General features: G+C 44.2%; 1 protein-coding gene across 3 annotated transcripts in view; it reads right to left on the bottom strand.

The window, feature by feature from the left end:
• Positions 1-15,091: 15,091 nt before the first annotated feature.
• XIRP2 (xin actin binding repeat containing 2) overlaps positions 15,092-19,267 on the bottom strand; it is a 95,480-nt gene continuing 91,304 nt past the window's right edge. For 2 of the 3 annotated variants that reach the window (XM_077936938.1, XM_028747690.2), the window contains exons 8-9: positions 17,231-17,364; positions 15,092-15,230 (exon numbers count right to left, since the gene is read on the bottom strand). In XM_077936938.1, coding sequence (XP_077793064.1) covers positions 17,270-17,364 — 95 coding nt within the window. In that variant the 3' untranslated portion in view covers positions 15,092-15,230; positions 17,231-17,269. Of the gene's footprint in view, positions 15,231-17,230; positions 17,365-19,267 lie in introns of those variants that run through there. The other variant, XM_028747680.2, reaches the window with a different exon arrangement.

Here is a 19,267-nt window from a genome sequence, read left to right as displayed (position 1 = left end):
CTTGTACCCTGGAGATGCCAGAGATTGAGCCAGGGGACTTTTACAGACTAAGCAGATGCTCCTCCACTGACCTCCAGCCTTTCTCCAAATGGTAAAATGGGGAAGAGACGATAAGAACATAGGGATACACCTTATACCAAGCCAAGCCATTGGTGCATCTGTTGACAATGACAGGAAGCAGCTCTCCAGATTTTCAGACCAGGGTATTTTTCAGTCCTACCTGGAGATGGAACCTGCAACCTTCTGCATACAGAGCAGAAGCTCTGTCACTGCAATAAACATCCCTCCCCCCCTCCCAATATATGTAATCACTCTCATTGGTTTTAGAAAACGCTAATTATCTGATATTGCCACAACCCTGCTTCTGAAAACCAGGTGACTTAGGTGGTGTTCCAGCTGTGCAGAGCTAAGTGGGACAGAGGCAAGAAGAATAAACGTTCAAAAATAGTGGTTTTGATCCCGAAATGTGCCAGTTCTTTGAAGTGCTAAGAATCCTCCAGGGCCGGAACTATATAATGAACACATCAGAAGGAGACATGCCTTCATTTTGAATGGTGGCAGGCTGTTCTGTCCTGTAGCCTCTTCCAGCCCCCGAATGCTGAACCAGGCACCTAACTTTGTACTAGAAGGTGACTTTATTCCGACACGGCGCACAGTCTCTCCAGTCAGAGCACCTCCCTCTTCTGCACATTTATTTTCCTGATGGTTTCTCAGCCTTGCTTGTGGAGCCCATGTGAGCTTTATTATGTCAGGCTACCGTAAAGCACCAGTGAGCTTGACAGTGAATCATTTCATCGCAACATTAATCTGGGCTTGGGTTGTGGGTATTTGGGGGAGGGTTTGTATCTTCCTTTCTGGCTGTGCCATATGGTGCCTTAAAAAAAAAAAAAAACAGCTTCCAAGGTGTGATCGTGCACAAATTGCAGGCTTACGTGCTTCCGAGGAATAAAAGAAAAATGGGGAAAGGCTCCTGGCGATGCTGCTTCACTCCACAAGCAGGGTTCACACGGCTTCTCTTTTGTTGCACTCCGACAGCAGAGACAACAACCAAGAGCCTTTCAAATTGTTCTCCGTTGCCTCTTTCCCAAGGATCAAAATAGCTGTGCCTGATGGCGATGGAAATATCCTCTCACCAGCCGTCCTCACAAAGGCACAATTTGTATCTTTTTTTTGAAAAATGAGCCCCGTACTGATGAATTATAAGCATTGACTCAGCAAGCAAAGGAAGATAGAAAAAATGTGCAGGCATTAATTTCTTCCCCATCGCTCATTGCTTCACCCTAAGCCAGGGTTAGAGGACCTGGGGAGCTCCAGATGTTGATGGACTTCATCAGCCCCAGCGAGCATGGCCAAAGGTCAGGGATGTTGGGGATGGTAATCCAACAGAAGATCAGGAGGAAAACTGGTTGGCTGTCCCTGCCCTGGGTTGCCCAAGGCTCATAAAATAAGAATGGAATATATAATAACATCTAGCTGTTCACTGCACCCTTTCCCCTCTTAACTGCTTTTATAGTATGCCTACCTTAAGGGGGAGATCCAGAGAAGACAGGGTACCCCTCATTGCAAGAAGATTTATACACTGAATATATTGTACCTGCCAAGTGCCCCAGAAAAAAATGGGACATCCTGTTTTTTTGCACAAGATTGTGGTGGTCATTTTGGGTACGGTGCTCTCACTCTGCATTCTCACCCCTAAGCAGTGTTTTTGGGGGGTTGCATGAGATCTTGCCCTCCAAAAGTGCTTTTTCGGGGCAAGAGGAAGATCTGGGTCAGGTGACTCTCCCAGAAGCACGTCCTGGAAGACGTGTGCCCCAGTTTGGGGTCCGGAAGAGTTGGACAGTGTGATAGATACAGTGCTTTTTTTTTTTCTTAAGAAAATGTTTAGGGGTACTCTCATTTTGACTCAAGAACACTACCATTTTATAGTTCAAACCAGGGGAAATAAATTCAGTAAATGGACAAAAGTACAAAGAGTCACAAAATGTTTAGGGGTATGCGTACTCCTGCATCCCCCCAGAAAAAAAGCACAGGATAGATACGTCCTGATGGTTAGTTAGTTGGCAGGGCTTCCAATCACAGGGCACAGAGCTGGGCACAGGGCCTTTGCAGGTACTTCCAATCTGCTGGTTGGTGGTGCCTGGAAACAACCTGTTGGCCCAGTCTCTTAGTTACCTCCCCACCACCTCCACTTGACACATACCCTCCATTTTCCCAATGAAAATAGAAATGTCCCCTCCAACATTTCTCCACTGAAAATAGGGGTGTCCTAAGGAAAAGCAAAGGACGTGGGTGGCACTGTGGGTTAAACCAGAGCCTAGGACTTGCTGATTCGGCAGTTCAAATCCCCACGACGAGGTGAGCTCCCGTTGCTCAGTCCCTGCTTCTGCCAACCTAGCAGTTCAAAAGCACGTCAAAGTGCAAATAGATAAATAGGTACCGCTCCAGCGGGAAGGTAAATGGCGTTTCCGTGCACTGCTCTGGTTCGCCAGAAGCGGCTTAGTCATGCTGGCCACATCACCTGGAAGCTGTACGCTGGCTCCCTCGGCCAATATAGCGAGATGAGCGCCGTAACCCCAGAGTTGTCCGCGACTGGACCTAATGGTCAGGGGTCCCTTTACCTTTACCTTTAAGGAAAAGCAGGACATTCCAGTACAATTCAGAAACCAGAATGACTTCTGTAAATCCAGGACTGTCCCTGGAAAACAGGGGTACCTGGAGGGTCTGTATATCAGATGTGACCTCAGGTGTAAGGCAAGCGGGCATGGCTTGACTGAAACAGCCTTGTGGGCCAGCTGTGGAAGCCTGGGAGGCCTAAAGAGGCCTGATGGTCAGAGGTTCCTATCTGCTGCTATGTAGGTTGGAAGGAAAAGCATCCAGCAATGTTCTCCAGGCTCATGCTGTATCTTTATTCCAGGTGGAAGGGGTTGTTGAGGCCTTCACTATCAAACTGGCTAGACAAATTGCACTTAGAGGTGGCACTTTCACACATGACACATGCAAATGTTTCTTTACTGTGTTATCACTATGCCAGAAAACCCCCCACTATTTTTCTCATGCTGGGCAGCTGTTAAAGGCATAGACAAAAAGTATGGGGGGAAAGGTAGCAACTCTAGCAGCAAAGTGCCCCATGTCCCAAGTGTGAGGGAAGGCAGAAAGTAATCTGCTACAGCGCCTTTCAATAACTTCCTGAACTTCTTGTTTGTTTGTTTTTAAAAACACCCTGCAAAACAAATGCTTCACAGCCTATTCATGATGGATTTAATTTTTAGTCACAAGTTCAGTTTATATACCTAGAAGCCATTAGCACTTATGAAATATTTCATTTAGATTATTATAATTAGACATTTGATAGTTGTTACGCATTTTTTGCTTTTGCCTGTCGTTTGCTCTGCATTTGTTTGTTGTGTGTTGTTCACAGTGGTAATTTAATATGCTTGCAACTGCATTTACCAGTTGGAAGTTAACTCCTGTGACCTAAATCTTACATAAATAATTCTGGTAATTATCCTCCATGTTGGAACAGAAGCCTTGACTGTAAATATTTATAGCTGAGATTCTGCAGAAAGTGCTTTGTGGGGTGCTAGATAAGGTTGGGCTCTAGCATGACAGGAAGAGTTTTCTTGAATGTTGCTGGGGAGGAGTTTGGAAGCTTCCATCCCTTGCCTTCAGTTTGGTGGGACTGGGGTAAGGTTTTTCTTGGCTCAGAGTTTTTTCTTGGCTACCTCAGCCAGCCTCCAGATCCCATGAACTAGCTCTGATTTGAGTTGGTGGGTGGATTATGCAGCAGGATAAAAAATTCAACACCCGGTGCTGCCTTAATACAGTTGCACACTTCCATCACTGGGTACTTTTGAAAATGGCTTCTCCATGCAAACCAAGAAGTGATCTTTCTAGACAATGGAACACTCTTCTTATCTCTGTGGCTGTGATCTCCTGAGTGATGTGTCAAGCAGTTGAATGTGCATGCATACTATGTCTGTTTCCCTCCCTCCCTCCCACCCCTCTGCACAGCCCCGGGCACTGGCAACCCATGTTACACCACTGATCTAATTCCATCACCAGGGCAGAGTGTGTGTGTTAGGTTTTAACATACGGTAACCTCCAGGTTTTGTTGGACTACAACTCCCATGAGCCTTGATAATTGGCCATACTGGCTGGGGCTGATGGGTATTGGAGTCCCAAACACCTGGAGGGCACCAGGTTGCAGAAGGCTGCTTTAGATGAAATGAAGTAGTGATGGATTTTCTCTCTTTTGGGTGTAGGAAGAGTTTTGTCACCAACTTCACAAAGTTTCTAGGATTCAACAGCTAGGATTTATGCAAAGGGCATAAAATCATAGAATCACAGAACCGCAGGATTGGAAGGGTCCCAAAGACCCCACCCCCACCCCAATGCCTTGCAGTGGAGATGAGAAAGTTGCTATTTCCTACTAAGGACTTTCACACGGACACTTTCCTCTCAGTCCTCCTTCCTCCCCCCTCCCCACCTTCTTGGCTAGTCTCTAGGGATCTTATCCCCCAAGGTCATCTAGCATTCATGGATCTAAGAGGAGCAAAATTCCTAGCTAGGAGAACTTTACAGTCGCCACTAAAACTTCCTGGGTCATTTTATGATGCTAATATATGTATGTGTGCTGTGGGCCATAAAGTTGGCTATGTTTCACAGAAAACACAAATACTACCAAGACAGTACAAGAGCCATCCACTTCCTTTTCGTGGCCACACATCCCAATGAAAATAAGAACACCTCAGGCAGACATTTACAGTTATGATCTATGTTCCATTTTTTATAGTTGTCAGGATGCACCTCGTTGATCATGCAAACAGCACCAATTCAGGTTGTTCCAAGCTGGCCCGGGTGCTAAGCCAACTATGTTAATGAAGCTGCAAAGGGCCTTCTCTCCCTCCCCTCCACACATTTACAAGCCCCATAAAGCCTAGTAATAGAAAAGTCTCTTAAGGACACATCAAATCACATCCTTTGATTAGTGCAGAAGAAAACATGTCCACTCTTGGGGCCCTGTGATACACAAGTGGGTGCTCTGCCCCCTGCTAATAGGGTGGCTAGTTTCAGAAGCAGGCATTCTAACTGTTCCTTTAACAGCCGTCTGATTTGCAGCAATTAGCAGGTGACCTGGTTTAGCTTCATAGCCTGAAAAGTCCAAGCTGCTTCTATCAAGCTGCTGTTAAAAAAACAGGGATCAAGACAGGCTGTTTCTTTTTCCTTGGCTGGCTGGCAACCTTAAGTGCCGATACAGATAAAGAGATCTAGACTGTGCTGTCCCAACAGCTATGGATCAGTTGAATTGTTTACATTTTAGGGACATAGGTAGAAACATAGAAAGCAACCTTATATTGAGTCAGATGACGGGCACAACCTTCAGCATTTCTCCTATGAAAATAGTAACGCTAACAGGACCCCCTGACTGTTAGGTCCAGTAGCAGACGACTCTGGGGTTGCGGCGCTCATCTTGCATTATTGGCCAAGGGAGCCAGCGTACAGCTTCCGGGTCATGTGGCCAGCATGACTAAGCCGCTTCTGGTGAACCAGAGCAGCGCACGGAAATGCTGTTTACCTCCCCGCTGGAGCGGTACCTATTTATCTACTTGCACTGCATGCTTTCAAACAGCTAGGTTGGCAGGAGCAGGGACCGAGCAACGGGAGCTCACCCCATCATGGGGATTTGAACCGCCGAACCGCCAGGACTGAATCAGAAACTGGGATGGCTTCTGTAAACCTGTGACTGTCCCTGGAAAATAAGGACACTTGGAGGGTCTGCATTGGTCCATCTAGCTAAGGGCTGGGGAACCCTTGGCCCTTCAGATGTTGCCGAACCACAGCTCCCATCAGCCCCAGCAAGCAAGGGCAATGGCCAGGGATGGTGGGAGTTGTAGTTCAGGAACATTTGGAGGGCCACAGATTCCCCACCCATGATATAGCTCACTATTAGCCACACTGGCCTGATTCACACTGCGCAGTCAGCCAAACTAAGGTTGGCATGAGCTTAACCACAGTTTGGACAACACAGTAAACCGAACTTTGGCTTATCTCAGTATTGTGTAGCAACAAAAAGCACTGGGAAGGAGCAAAGTGACTGCAAGCTCCTCTCCAGAAGTTCACACCCTTGCGCAGTCTTCACTTAGCACATAGCGCAAGCCAGGCCGTTGACTGGTAGTGGCTTTTCAGGATATCAGGCAGCAGTCTCCCCCAGCAGGAGTCTCCCCCAGCCCAATCCAGAGATGCCATGGATTGAATTTCGGTCCTCTGCAGGTAGAACACATGCTCTACCATTGAGCTGTGGCCCTTCTATGCAGAAGAGGAGAGGCAGTCCTGTGCCAGATGGCACCCTACATTGCAGGGCGATGAGTGCTGTGCTAGGGCTGCCTCTTAAAGCAGTTCCTCAACTGTTGAGAAGAAAATGGTTCAGTAAACGTCCTGAACCCCTGGCCTACCTGGTGGCAAGCACCCAGTTCAGGGTCAATCCATATGTCCAAAGTCCAAAGATTCTACCTCACCCAAGCTGGGGTCCATCAACATGGGCACTTGAGCAGACACAGCACCTCAGCTCTGCTGCTGTTTTATAGTTTGCATGCTGATTGCAGCACCTGGGCTTGGCGAGGCAAGTGACCCTCACCTGTTCCAAGTCTACTCCAGCTGAGGAATCACACACTAGTGAGCCCCACCTGGCTTGCTAGTGAGCTGGGCTGTGGGCCCTTGCCTGCCTCTGCCTCCTAGAGTACCCTGCTTGTTGCTCCCTATGCCTCAGAGCCCTCTGTGTTCATGGAGGCTGGGATCCCTGTGGCTCTGGTGATGGGTTTTGCTGCTCTGGTTCCTGTGCACTAACCCCCATCCCCCTTGTCATCCTCTGACACTCCATGAGTACTTCCTACACCAACCTCTCCTTGCCCATCCTCAGCTTGCCCCGGTGTGTCCCAGTCCCAGCTACACCCCTCACTGGGATCCTCTTCCTCTTCTCCTTTGTCCTGCCAGTCCATGACACTAAACTAAAGGCTTTCATTGTAAGAATGAGAGTCTGTTAGAAATAAAAACGCCTAACACATTAGAAAGCATGTAAGAACTAACATGCCACATATTGCACAAGTGATTTTAGTCATCATCCTTCATGCTAGAATTGAATCCTTAACTATAATTATTTGAACTATAATAATATAAAAAATAAACAAAGTTGTGACACAATGTAACTGAAGGTGGTGTACCGGAGAGTGACATTTTATTGCTAACATGATATTTTAATTTTTAAAAATCTTGTAAGTGTGTGTGTGTATCCCAAGCAGGTATGCTTTTACTTCATATTTGCACCAACTAAAAGTAGCCCCAACTAAGGAATCAGCTGGACCAGATGCAAGTCTGCATCCTCAGTTTGTACTCACAGTTGTGAGAAGAAGAAAAAGGTCACCTGTCATTTTTTCTGTGTTGAATCTGTATTTGTTGAAGTGCCTCCATGTGGTTCTATGGCCCATCCCATGGTCACTTTCCCTCTGTCATAAATGATGACACAAACTGATACTTAAGAGGAATTTGCATGACTTTTTTCAGATGAGAACTAATGAATTGTCAAACCAACACAAGGTTGGGAGAAGGGCATAGTAAGTGGTGTGATACCCCCCCAACTTTCTCCTCCCTCTCTCTCCCCCCCTCCTTCCCCACAAATCCCACCTGCAAATCACCTGGGCTCCCAGTTCTCTTGCTATAGTGACAAGATGGCACTAATGACAAAACACGAGTGCTGCCTTTTATACAATGATGCGTTGTGGACCACATCCAAGCCAACATATTTAGCAAACAACAATGACAACTCCAGGGAAGAGGCGTTTTACCCTTGGAATGACCACCAGTGAAAAGTAGCCCCTTTCTGTTTTGTGGGCTGTTTCGCTTCTTTATTGCAGTCTCTAGCGTCTGCAGCAAAGAGTCATTCTGAGTTAAATATGGATCTGACAAAACTGAAAATGAAACTGTCCCAGGATGGCATTTTTACAAAAGAGTTTTAGATTTTTATCTCTCTTCCACCAGATTAACTTTTCTACTTAAGAGAGGCACTGTCTTATGAGTCAGAGCAAATGTTGAAAGGTTTAATGTAGCTTTTAGTCACAGTTCCGTAGCGAGGCCACAAAAATGGCCTTTCCCCTCCTGCTCAGTCTCAGCAGAGCTGACTGGATTTTTGGCAGCCCCTGATTTCAGAGGTAGCAATTCTACAGGTTTATGTATATAAAAGAACCAGGTTTGAGCTGAAAGTCCAGTTTCAAAAACCCTCATGGCAGCCTCCACCCCCCCCCCTCTTTTGGCAGATAGTCTGAAGAAAATGTGCAAGTAGAGTCACCGGTGATATTTCACATAAAGCAAAATTCAAAGTGAATTTTGTGGCAGGGCCTGAGGTGCAGCCAAGGAATTTCAAATTCAATAGAGCTAGTGAACCTTCCCAAGGGGCTCCTGTGCCTTCCTAGGTTGACAAAGGAATTCAATTTTTAAAAAGCTTTTTAAGAACATTAGAAGAACTCTCTCTCTGTTGGATCAGACCAAAGGTCACTGTAGGTTGAGGCCACCATCTTTATTTCCACCAGATGTTTGCAGAAAACCCATGTGTAGTCTGAAGGCAACATTTCGGTTTATACCCCATCTCTGCCCATGCCGATTGTATTCAGTGATCAATAGGCTCTGGATATAGACATTTCTTATAGCCACCCATCACAGACAGGCCCATGAATCTGTGACACACCATTGATCCTCCTTTCTCTTTTAAAGGCATTTGGCAGAGCAACCCAAACCCGCTTTGCGCCAGGCTGAGGGAGGGGTTAGATTCACAGAAGTGCCCCTCTGCCTAACTCCGCCAGCCTCCATTGGCCTCCCACCCATTGCTACCTGTGGATTGACTCTGGTATCGCTCTACTGAGGTGGAGCTCCACCTGCTGCCCACCAAACAAGTGGATGGAAGCAGGGCTGGCTTGAGGTACTTTGGCACCTGAGGCAAACCACAAATGGTGCCCTTCCCCCACAACCAGGGAAGATGGGCTGAGTAAAGATCAACACCTGAAACAAGGTGGGAATAAAGATCTCTATCAGGAACCAGGGAGGTAATCAAATTAACCATACCCAGTCTTGGGGATCAAAGACCATTGCAGGGGAGAAAGGGGCTGGCTTTGAATCAGAGCCCAGGAGACCCCAGAAAGTGGTCCCAGCCATTTCCTCCCTAGAGGTGGAACAAGACCAGCAGTATCCTCTTTTCACTGAGGGAGGGGAGGGCGGATGAAGAGGTGGTAGGGTTGGCCTCCAAGGACAGCACAGCTGATGCCTTCCTTGGAGGCAGGACCTACTGCCCCTTTGGATCTTGTTGCTTCTTTGGATCCTACTGCCTGAGACCTTTGCTTCACCTTGCCTCGTGAGTGGAAGTGCATTGGATCCCTACCAGCGGAAACCCCCCAAATAGGTCCCCTTGGATCCTTGGCAAGGCCCTATTGCTGTGCAGCAATCTGCTTGCCCCTCCTACCTTGTTATTATTATTTATTAAATTTTGCATACTGCCCTATAGCCATAGATCTCAAGGTGCAGATGAACTGTGAAGGTGGCGGTGGTTCCATCCCTCTGGAAAATTCCACCAGGGTGGAGTAGGTTTGGGATTACAGCCTAAGCCATTGACCATCACCACATTTCAATTATTATGCTCCATCAGTCAAGACCGTCCTGTCAGGTAAGCTCAATTACATGATACTGGGAGATGAGAGAGAAGTCAAGCCAGGCTTGCCATTGCTGGTAGCAGCTCATTTCCCACCGCAACTCTGTGCAATCCATTCTCTGCAGGTTGTGCAAGAGGACAGGAAGGTGGAATCCAAGCCACACAGGAAGAAAGTTCATTGTCTACCTTCTACCTTTCACCTTTGCTGCAGAACAGAAAGAGAACGAGGAGAAGTCAGAGCAGCCCTAAATTGGCCAGGTCTGCTCCCCCATGATTGGTCACCATGGCCCAGGTGACCTTGCCCCTTCTTCCTTAGGAAATTCCTGTCAGCCTCTTTCAGGAAAGTGGGTAATGGTGCAAACTCACCTCTGCTAAAAGATGCTTCCACATTGCTAATTTGCCTGTTTTTCCTGACAGCTCCAGGGCTCCCACAGCGCAGTTCTTCCAAAGCTTCTTAGATTTGATTTCAGCATACTATTGATATTACAAAGAGCACAATCACATCCAACCCCAACACCATTTCCCCCCAAGTTTTGCAATGGAGAGTTGCTACAGTCATTTTCTATTAGCCTGATGAGAGATACTTTCAAGAATGCCACTTCCCTGATCTCTTTGACTTCAACTTTTTTATTATTATGCTAACGGCTGCGCTGCACGGACTGGTTTGGCTTTACTTTCACATTCTCTTTCTTTCACTCAGCCTTCTTCACTGAAATTGATGGGGATTTGGGCAAGTGATCCATGTGTCTCATTTCTGGTATGGATGAGCTGCCTCATTTTTATCTCCTTCAGGGAAGATTTAGAGTACTGCTTAAAGTTTTAGACTATTGTGCAATGAATATATATATATATATATGGAAAATCTTTTCAGGGAGCACTTTGGGCTGGTAATCATTTGTGCAATGGAATTTACGCTTGCAAAGTCACACTCCCTGCCAATCACTTAGATGCAGGTCATAATACCACATTTGTTTCATCGGAGGCAAGGGTGAAGGATGCAACCTCTTTCTCGGAAACAAATAAAAATGATCAGCATCCAAAAGGCCATGTGAGATGGTTATGATGATGGCAAATCTCTGAGTAAATGTTCGATGAGTTGTATAATAGGAACAGTTCAAGGCAAAGTGCTCTCAAGTGGAGGGAATGTGCATCTTAAAAAAGAAACAACTACCCACAATTTTTTACACAGTACAGCCCTGTAACATTAATTTCTTCGGTGGAGTAAGGCTGGGCTTCTTGCTCACAGTGTGAGAAGTGGGTTTCTCCACACAAAGTGCATCTCAGTCTGTTCTTCCCAATCCCACCCCCCCCTTTTTTGAAGCATCACTTAAGCTGAGTGCTTTACACAGAGCAGAATTGATAGCTCGCTGTTTTTCCCCACACCCAGCCTTGGCTAGCACTCCAGGAGCTACATGGCAGTGGGGGCCACACCACATTCTGTCACACACGTACAAAATACATACACAGATCCTGAGCTTCCTCCTCCTCAGCTGATCTATACAGATCAGCTGAGAAGGGTGGAAATTGCCCCCTCCCTGCTCATCAAATAATCAATCCCGGAAACTACAACTAACCCAGAATGCGGCAGCTAGACTGGTGACTGGGAGTGGACACTGAGACCATCTAACACCAGTCCTGAAAGACCTACATTGGCTCCCAGTACGTTTCTGAGCACAATTCAAAGTGTTGGTGCTGACCTTTAAAGCCCTAAATGGCCTCGGCCCAGTAAACATGAAGGAGCATCTCCACCACCATCCTTCAGCCCAGACACTGAGGTCGAGCTCTGAGGACTTTCTGGAGGTTCCCTCACTGCGAGAAGTGAGGTTACAGAGAACCAGGCAGAGGGCCTTCTCGGTAGTGGCACCCGCCCTGTGGAATGCCCTCCCACCAGATGTCAAAGAGAAAAACAACTACCAGACTTTTAGAAGACATCTGAAGGCAGCCCTGTTTAGGGAAGTTTTAAATGTTTGATGTTTCATTGTGTTTTTAATATTCTTTGGGGAGCCACCCACTCTGGGATGGGCAGGGTATAAATAAATATTATTATTATTATTATTATTATTATTACTACTACTACTACTACTACTACTACTACTACTACAATCTGATGACCAGGGAAGGGGCAACTTGCATTCCCATCTGGATGCTGGGCTGCATGGTGAGGTTGAAATCCCAACTCCCAAAACTGCATTAACGGGACAGTTGACAAATTCATGGTCTACCACTGGCTCTTGTTGTGATGCTCATGCCGTCACTGAAAAAGTGTTTATGTGCATAGGAATGCTTTTGCTCATGTGTCCCACTTGTGGGCTTCTCACAGGCATCTGGTTGGCCACCTCAAATTAGATGGGCCTTTGGCCTCACCCAGCAGCATCTTTCTTCTGTTCTCATCATGTATATTACTTTAGTTTTATGAGCCAGTGTTCCCAGAGAGGAATAATTATGAACGTTAGGCTTCAGTTTGGTTTTCAGTGCTGCTGACTTTATTTAATTTATTTTTTATGTTCACCACAAAGTAATTCGCTTATGCTAAAACCATTATAGTAATTTGCTATTACCAAACTTTTTCAAAAGTGTTGGGCTTAAAAATAAACTCAAAAGCTGCATTTTGTAAAGTGCTTTTTTTATTATTAGGCATTGTCAACTGCTCAGTGAAGTGCTTTCATGCAAGCTCGACTACTGTTAACCTAGAAAAATCACTGCTATTCAGTACATAAAAGTCAGTCATCAAAAGTGCTACGTGTTTCTAAAACTGAACCAGAGCCTGGTTTCGTTTCCAGTCACGTTGGAATATTTCAGTGAATTAACATTGGCTCACCAGCTCACTATTTCTGTAGATATCTGAATGCACATCAGCCCAACTCAAGCAAGCTGAAGTCCTATTGATTCCAATGGGAGAAACTTAGCTTACTGTTTTCTCATTGAGCTAAATGGGACTTTTAGTGGGAAAATCTATGCAGGTAAGCCATATCGAACTTAGTAGTACTTACTTTTAAGAAAATATGCAAAGGATCTTGCTGCATACTGCTTAACTTTGGTTGGATCATGCACCTTATTTTTGGTTTTCAGGCAACATAATGTATACACTGGATTCAAAAATGTGAAGGCACATCATACCTCAACGACAAAAACGATATGTATAATGTGCAAATGCTGGATAAATGGATTATGGTGCATTATATGATGATCTATTTCAACCAAGGACTCTGATTCAATATTTCTTTTCTTTAAAAAAATGAAAAAGAAACAATGCTACTCCTATAGCTAAGAAAGCAAATGTACATACCATATCATGAAACAACAGCTCATTTACTTACAGTAATAACAGTAGGTGAAAAAAATATCTTTAGAAACCTTTGTCTTCCTCTTAGAGCACACCAGGTGCACCATCTCCAAGTTTATTACAACAGATAAAGCATATATTTGAAAAAGTGCAGTAGAAGAGAAGAATATTGTAGCCTGTTTTTCCAGGGATGGAGTCACACATGCACGCTCATCTCTTGAATGCAACACTAACACAATGATCTACAGCATGTGTGAAGGGACCCATCATAAGAGCTAAAACCACAGTGAGACTTTTCATACACGCAATGTCACCTCAAACTAGATACATTTCAGTTCACACCTTTAGCCAGAGCTATCAAACATTGGGTAAACAGGAGATGCACTTGCATGTATGAAGTAGCCCTTAATAAACATTTTTTAAAAATACAGATTATCTTTGTCTGAACAGACATGACAGATATTTCTCAGCTATACATGAATTCCAGTACACCTCCAGCAAATTAAGTGTAAATCATTGGTGAAATAGAGTACAAATAAAGGTTTTCTGGTGCGACCTCGTGGTTTAAGTGTTTACAAAAAGATATGGCAGGTAGCCGGATGTGAAAGATATATTTCATAAATAATGGATATATAAACGTTTAACCACAGTTAACAAATTATGCTCGGTCAATTGGACTGCATTTACTCATTATCATCATACTGTGTATTTCCTTTAAATTGATCTCCATCAGCTGGCTTCCTCATCTTGACATAATCTTCTTGAGAAGACAGAACAGCTCTACAGCTTGAGTCCAGTGCATCTACGCTTGTATCTTTCTGCATAATTTCCTTTGCTTGACAGATATTAATACGACCATTCATATCGTCTTTTGAATGTGGTCTGGAAACATCTTGGGTTGCGCCAAAAGAGCCCAACAGACCAATGCTGTCATTGCGGGGTAAAAAAAAAGTGTCTGCGTTACCAGATGAAATAGTATTTAACTTTTTAGCATGTCTGACTGCTTCCCTGGTGCCTAGTAACTCACTATCCAAAGGATATGTTGCATTAGCCACCTCCTTTAAAATGACGGCGTTGCTAGTGCGTGGTTTTTTACAACTGGCAATTTTATTATTATGTAGAATAAGATTATCTGAGGTAGTGGTAACTTTCCTTTTGATGTTTTCTTCAATGAGATTTAAAGCCTCAGTGGAGTAGCCCATGTCAGGGTCAGTTCTGCTGAGCTGTTCTGAGTTTCCTGTGTCTCTCTCTAGCCTTTCAAATGCATATTCATAGGGAGCGCTCTTTGCGTGGCTCAATTCTCCTAACAGAGAGTGCATATCACCAAGATATACTTCCTGTCTCCCAATGTTCTGATGCGGAAAAGCGGATATACAACTGTTGTTGTTGTTGTTGTTGTTGTTGTTGTTGTTGTTGTTATTGCTGCTGTTGAAAGTGATATCCTTATTATTCGGCAATATGATGTCCTCATCTGTGTTAGTAACTGGTATAACTTCCGCAACATCAGCCTTGCTATTTCTTCTATTCATCTCCTTTTCAGTACCCTTCATAGTCGTGTTACCACATTCTTTCACATTCTTTCCACTTTCCTTCTCCTTTTCTGATTCTTCAGCTTCACTTGTTTTCCCTTGCCTAGTTTCATTTCCCCCCTTTTTGCCTACTTCGCATGTCCTTGTCATACTGGTATTTGTGGCTTCCACTCCCTGAGATGCAGGAGTAGGAAAGGGCTGGCCATTTGATTGCGAGTCAACAGTTTCACCTCTCTTTTTCTCCTTGGTTTCCCAAATATAGTCATCGCCATTTGCCAGTTGATGCTGGTTTCGGTCACCCACACATGGATTTAGACAGGTCCTGACGGCCTCTTGTTCAGGAACTTCTGGCGGCCATTTTGGTTTATTCACTTTAACCTCCTCCTCAATAGAAAAGGATTTTTTGGGTGTTTCCATAGAAGGAGGCCATGTGACGTTTAGTTTTCCCCACTCTGTGTTTTGTTTTAAATTCTCACCCAAAGTTTCACGATGCCCTCGCCGCCTGCCAGAATTTGAAATTTGATCAGTTGGTTTATCTGTCTTTGAGATGGGTGGATGGACTTCTTGAGCACGAACACAGCCAATGGGACCTTTTTGATCTTTGGGAATCCATAATTCTTTATGTTGCTTGTGTCCAAAACCTTCATCATAATTTCCTTTGGATTTGAAAAGTTGCTTAAAATGGGGTTTACAGTATATTTTTCCATGGAGAGAAGCGTAATTTCCCAAGCTGCCAAATCAAAGAGAAAGTGTTTTATGGCATCTATCTATCACAAATGCTCCAAGAATATCCAATTTCAGTTGACATTTTAAGTACCTATAAATAACAGTTTCTATAAATATGGCCCTAACTCATATCATTTTAGAAAAGAAATAATAAATGCATTTTATTTAATGTATTCTCAGAGATTATAGAATCGATGTATTCTAACAGATTATGTCTACTAGCAAGTGATATAACATTCACTTTCAATCTTGGTTTTATAACTTTGTTTTAAATGTGGAAATTGGTTTTTCAGGGCCATCTGCTATCTTCCTGTGCAAGAAGTGGCACAAACCATAGCAGTGTGCAGCACTAGATAGAAATTGTTCTTTGTGAGGCAGTGTGGAATAAGAGTAGGTTGAAGGTGCCTATTCTTTTGACGGATCAGTCTTCAACTCACTATTGGGTTGTGGCCTGATCCAAAGGAGGTTGCAACAGGAGCACCACCACCATGCAAATATATGGCCACAAGAAGAAGAAATGAGTCCTCATATGCATGCCTGGATAGCTCAGTGGGTTAGAGGGTGGTGCTGACAATGCCAAGGTTGCAAGTTTGATCCCTGCATGGGGCAGCTACATATTCCTACATTGCAGGGGGTTGGATTAGATGATCCTCAAGGTCCAACACCACAATTCTACTGTTCTTTGTTTGGGTTAAAAGTAGGTCATGGGTCTCCAAAGGCTGAAGACACCCGCTTTAGAAAAACATATTAAAAGAGACAGAGAAGATAAATCTGTGGGTTGGGCTAGTCTGGTGTGAAAGAGTGAGAGAATTTGTTAAGAGGAGTCAGTCAAACAGTTGAGATAATCAGTCAGAAGGTATTAGGAAGGAATAGGCCAGTAAAGAAACTGAAGTTAAGATACTGACAGGAATATTATCTGAGAAACCATAAACTTGTTAATGTTTGTAAAATAAACTTGTTTATTTGGTTCACTTTTAACAACTGTCTGGACTCAGTGTTTTACACGAGAGTAACAGGTTGGTGGCAGCGGGGAAGCGAGCACAGTGGTGGCACAGGGATCAATAGACCGTTAAACGTCCGGGGACCCTGTGTGATCACTACATCAAGGAACATCAGACCTTGCATCTGATAGCCACACATTTCCTTGCGTGGTATGTGAGCCGGACATTTCATACATGACCCCCCAAGTGTGGAAAGAGGAACCACAACCCATTTGTACTTTCTGCTTGAACACTTTTCAGATAAACCAAGGTGTGTTTCAGATTCATTACACAAGTATTGATTAACTGCAGCGGATTGAAATACAGCACAGCAGTGCAAGCGTGGTGAGGCTGTCCAGCCACATCACTACTATTCCTGGGAGCCAAATGGGAATGGGCAATGTGGCAAGGAGAGCAGTGCAGCGCACCTCTTCTCTTTTCATTGATCTATACTTTGCTGCTTTTTCTTGGAATCATTTTACATGGTTGGTTTTTTTTTTTAATAATCATACATAAACTGATATATTTCTTTTCTTTGTTTTTTAATTGCATGATTGTATTACTGTAAGCTGTCCTGAGGCCTTTTGTTGAAGGACAAGTAATGAATCTTTCAACTAAATAAATATTATGAGTTCCTTGGGAAACGTGGCATATTTAGTGTCCATGTGCAATATTATTTTGCAAACATAGCAAACGGAAAATAATTTCCAGGGGAGAGATCCACCCAATTATTCTTGTCGCTCTGATTCTACCTATAAGACTTACATCGCACTTTGCATCCAGTTCTGACAAGTTCTAAAATATGGAGAACCAATATCCCTCCCCCTCCTTTAGATGGAAATATCCAAAGAGAAAGAGCTTACAGTAAGTGACCTGCCAAACGACCATTTCGGTGCTAGAATTCGGCAGGAATTCCCGGTCTGTTGACTTTTGACCCACTCTCTAGGATATCACTCATATGAAAACAGATGCCGGCTATGACAGTATTTGTATGTCAACGTGTTAATTGTTCACTTCATCTTACCTTAATTTACTGCCACAATGGTGACACCGGAAACATGATTTATGAAAGGTCTGCTTGTCGGCAACCAGGCATTCCATTGGATAGACTCTCTTTTGACAAAGTAGGCACGTTTCCTTTCCCTGAAGTTGCAGTTTCTAGAAATAAATAAGACAGGGTCTCAGAGCTATTACTCATTTTCCCCCCCTTCAAGCTCTGCACCAAATGTTTTGCCACCACTAAGAAAGCTGAAATGCTTGACTCACATTGAATTAACACCTAAGATTCCAGTTTAAAGGGCCAAATAAAATCCATGTGGCATCGTAACCTATACATCCTTGGGAGACTAGGCTCACCTGTTTACTTGGAAGGCACAGATTGCAGTTTAATATTCCAAGAGGAAGAGTGACTCATGCTTCCTACTTTTACATTTTCACTGTCATGTGCCAAGCAGGAGCTTGCATAGTGAAGCTGCATATTTCTGCAGCCGGAGCTCGCCCACACCTTCCCACTGGGGAGGCAATGCATATGTTCCCCCTTAGCACATATTTCAGTGGAAATGCCTGTTTTTCCTCTTTCACTGCATTGGGGATTTTCTGCAGGCAGCAGATCATACATTTTTAAAGGGTTGGCTCAACAGCGTTGATCAATAGTCCAAGACATTTTGTGTTATTTACTTTGTTGAATCAGATCTGTTCTCTTTGGACAACGTGGATTATTACAGTGATGTCGATCCCTTTGTGTATGTTTGTGTGGGGGGCTTGATGCTGTTTAGCAATGAAGTTGCTGCCAAGGTTTGCATTGCTGTGCTCTCTGCGAGGGACTGTGTTCCATCCAGGAATGGATGAAACCAGCTGACCAACTCCACTCCACAGTCCCACCACCTGCGTACTGAAACTATAAACCAGGGCTGACTCACCTGTGCCCCCTTCCCCAAATGTTGTTGGATTACAACTTCCATAAGCCCCAGCTAAATTTGGCCAATGTTCAGGAATGATGGGAGTTGTAGTCCAACAACATCTGGGGGAAGGGGCACAGCTTAGACATCCTTGCTAAAAAGAAGACACCAGAATAGATGACTGCAATCTGGATTTTTTTCCTTTTCTTTTTGAATTACATTTGGCCAGAAGAAGAGAGAATGGGTCTTGGAAAGAAATTTTGTTCTTGAAATACCCTATTTAGGTTGAGCTAATCTTTTGAATTATGGTACTGGAAGAGACTCTTGAGAGTCCCATGGACTGCAAGAAGAGAACAAACCTATCCATTCTTAAGGAAATCAGCCCTGAGTGCTCACTGGAAGGACAGATCATGAAGCTGAGGCGCCAGTACTTTGGCCACCTCATGAGAAGAGAAGACTCCCTGGAAAAAACCCTGATGTTGGGAAAGATGGAGGGCACAAGGAGAAGGGGACAACAAAGGACGAGATGGTTGGACAGTGTTCTCGAAGCTACCAGCATGAGTTTGACCAAACTGCGGGAGGCAGTGGAAGACAGGAGTGCCTGGCGTGCTCTGGTCCATGGGGTCACGAAGAGTCGGACATGACTAAACGACTAAACAACAACAACAATCTGTGAATGTTTTACATGTGCTCCTCTATGCTTAAATGTATTGACACTGTGGGGTTTTTTTTGCATTTAGACCATTCATACAGTTCTTGGGTTGCTAATTTAACTGTTTTTAGCATTATTTAATTGGAAGAGAGAGAGAGAGAGAGAAATGCCCCCAACTCTGCCAGAAAAGGTTTAGGTAAGGCGATGGTCCCACGACTCTGATTTTCCCTGGGACCAGATTATTCTGATTCAGATTGCTCTGTTATTATATTTTTGACATTGATGTATTTACTGACATGTTGTACATATTATTGCTATGAAGCACTTTGAGCTCAACTTTGCTGTTGGAAAAGTGGCATGCAAGTAAATCAGATGAAATCCCTCACAGATGAAGCCCATCACCACTTTTATTATAGCAATTAAAATGGATTAATATGGCATCAATATCATCACCCTTTGTTTTTAGTCTCTTAGCTGTGATATAATGACCTGAAATGTTTTTATTGCTGTT

Source organism: Podarcis muralis, chromosome 1 (genome assembly GCF_964188315.1).
Source record: "Podarcis muralis chromosome 1, rPodMur119.hap1.1, whole genome shotgun sequence".
NCBI classification, from domain to species: domain Eukaryota; kingdom Metazoa; phylum Chordata; class Lepidosauria; order Squamata; family Lacertidae; genus Podarcis; species Podarcis muralis.
This window is presented reverse-complemented; position numbering and strand designations above follow the sequence as displayed.